Source organism: Phytophthora parasitica (genome assembly GCF_000247585.1).
Source record: "Phytophthora parasitica INRA-310 unplaced genomic scaffold supercont2.137, whole genome shotgun sequence".
Classification (NCBI taxonomy): domain Eukaryota; phylum Oomycota; class Peronosporomycetes; order Peronosporales; family Peronosporaceae; genus Phytophthora; species Phytophthora nicotianae.
Window position 1 is genome coordinate 58,214 of NW_008649123.1, and position 608 is coordinate 58,821.

General features: G+C 54.1%; 1 protein-coding gene across 1 annotated transcript; it reads left to right on the forward strand.

The window, feature by feature from the left end:
- Window positions 1–37: 37 nt before the first annotated feature.
- Window positions 38–606, forward strand: PPTG_19603 (hypothetical protein; the record flags this gene model as incomplete). Its single annotated transcript, XM_008918078.1, has 3 exons — window positions 38–149; window positions 222–345; window positions 408–606. Coding segments are annotated over 3 exons (435 nt in total), but the record flags the coding sequence as incomplete, so codon positions are not given.
- Window positions 607–608: the final 2 nt, after the last annotated feature.

Consider the following 608-nt stretch of genomic DNA (forward strand, 5'->3'; position numbering starts at 1 on the left):
CGAGGCGCTACAGACTGTGCGTGACCAGGGCTTCCGCATGCAGCGTGCCGCGGATGCAGGTGACCAGCCAGCCGTGCTCAAACACGCCGCCGAGGTGCTGCGCGAGCTACGCACGAGTCTGCTGTCCCCAAAAAACTACTACCAGCTCTGTATGACTACAACGCTGCTGCTATGTGGCGTAATAGTGAACGTGCTAATATTCTATTGCTGCTGCGTTGCAGATATGCAGGTGATGGACGAGCTGCGGCACTTCGAGAGCTACGTAGAGGAGCAGCAGCAGGCTGGTGCCTCCATGCAAGTGCTCTATGAGCGCGTCCAGAGCAGCGGCAACGTGCTGCCAAGACTGTACGTGTAGGAGTGCTGCTAGTACTTGATCTAGTAGCTTACAATTCTAACTATTGATGCAGGTATTTATTGGTGACGGTGGGTTCAGTGTACATTAAGTCACAAGAAGCTCCAGCTCGGGACGTGCTGACAGACTTAGTGGAAATGACAAAAGGAGTGCAATATCCACTACGAGGGCTCTTTTTGAGGCACTATTTGTCGCTCAGTGTCCGTGATAAGCTCCCGGATACGGGCTCCGTGTACGAGCAATCCGGTGGAGGCAC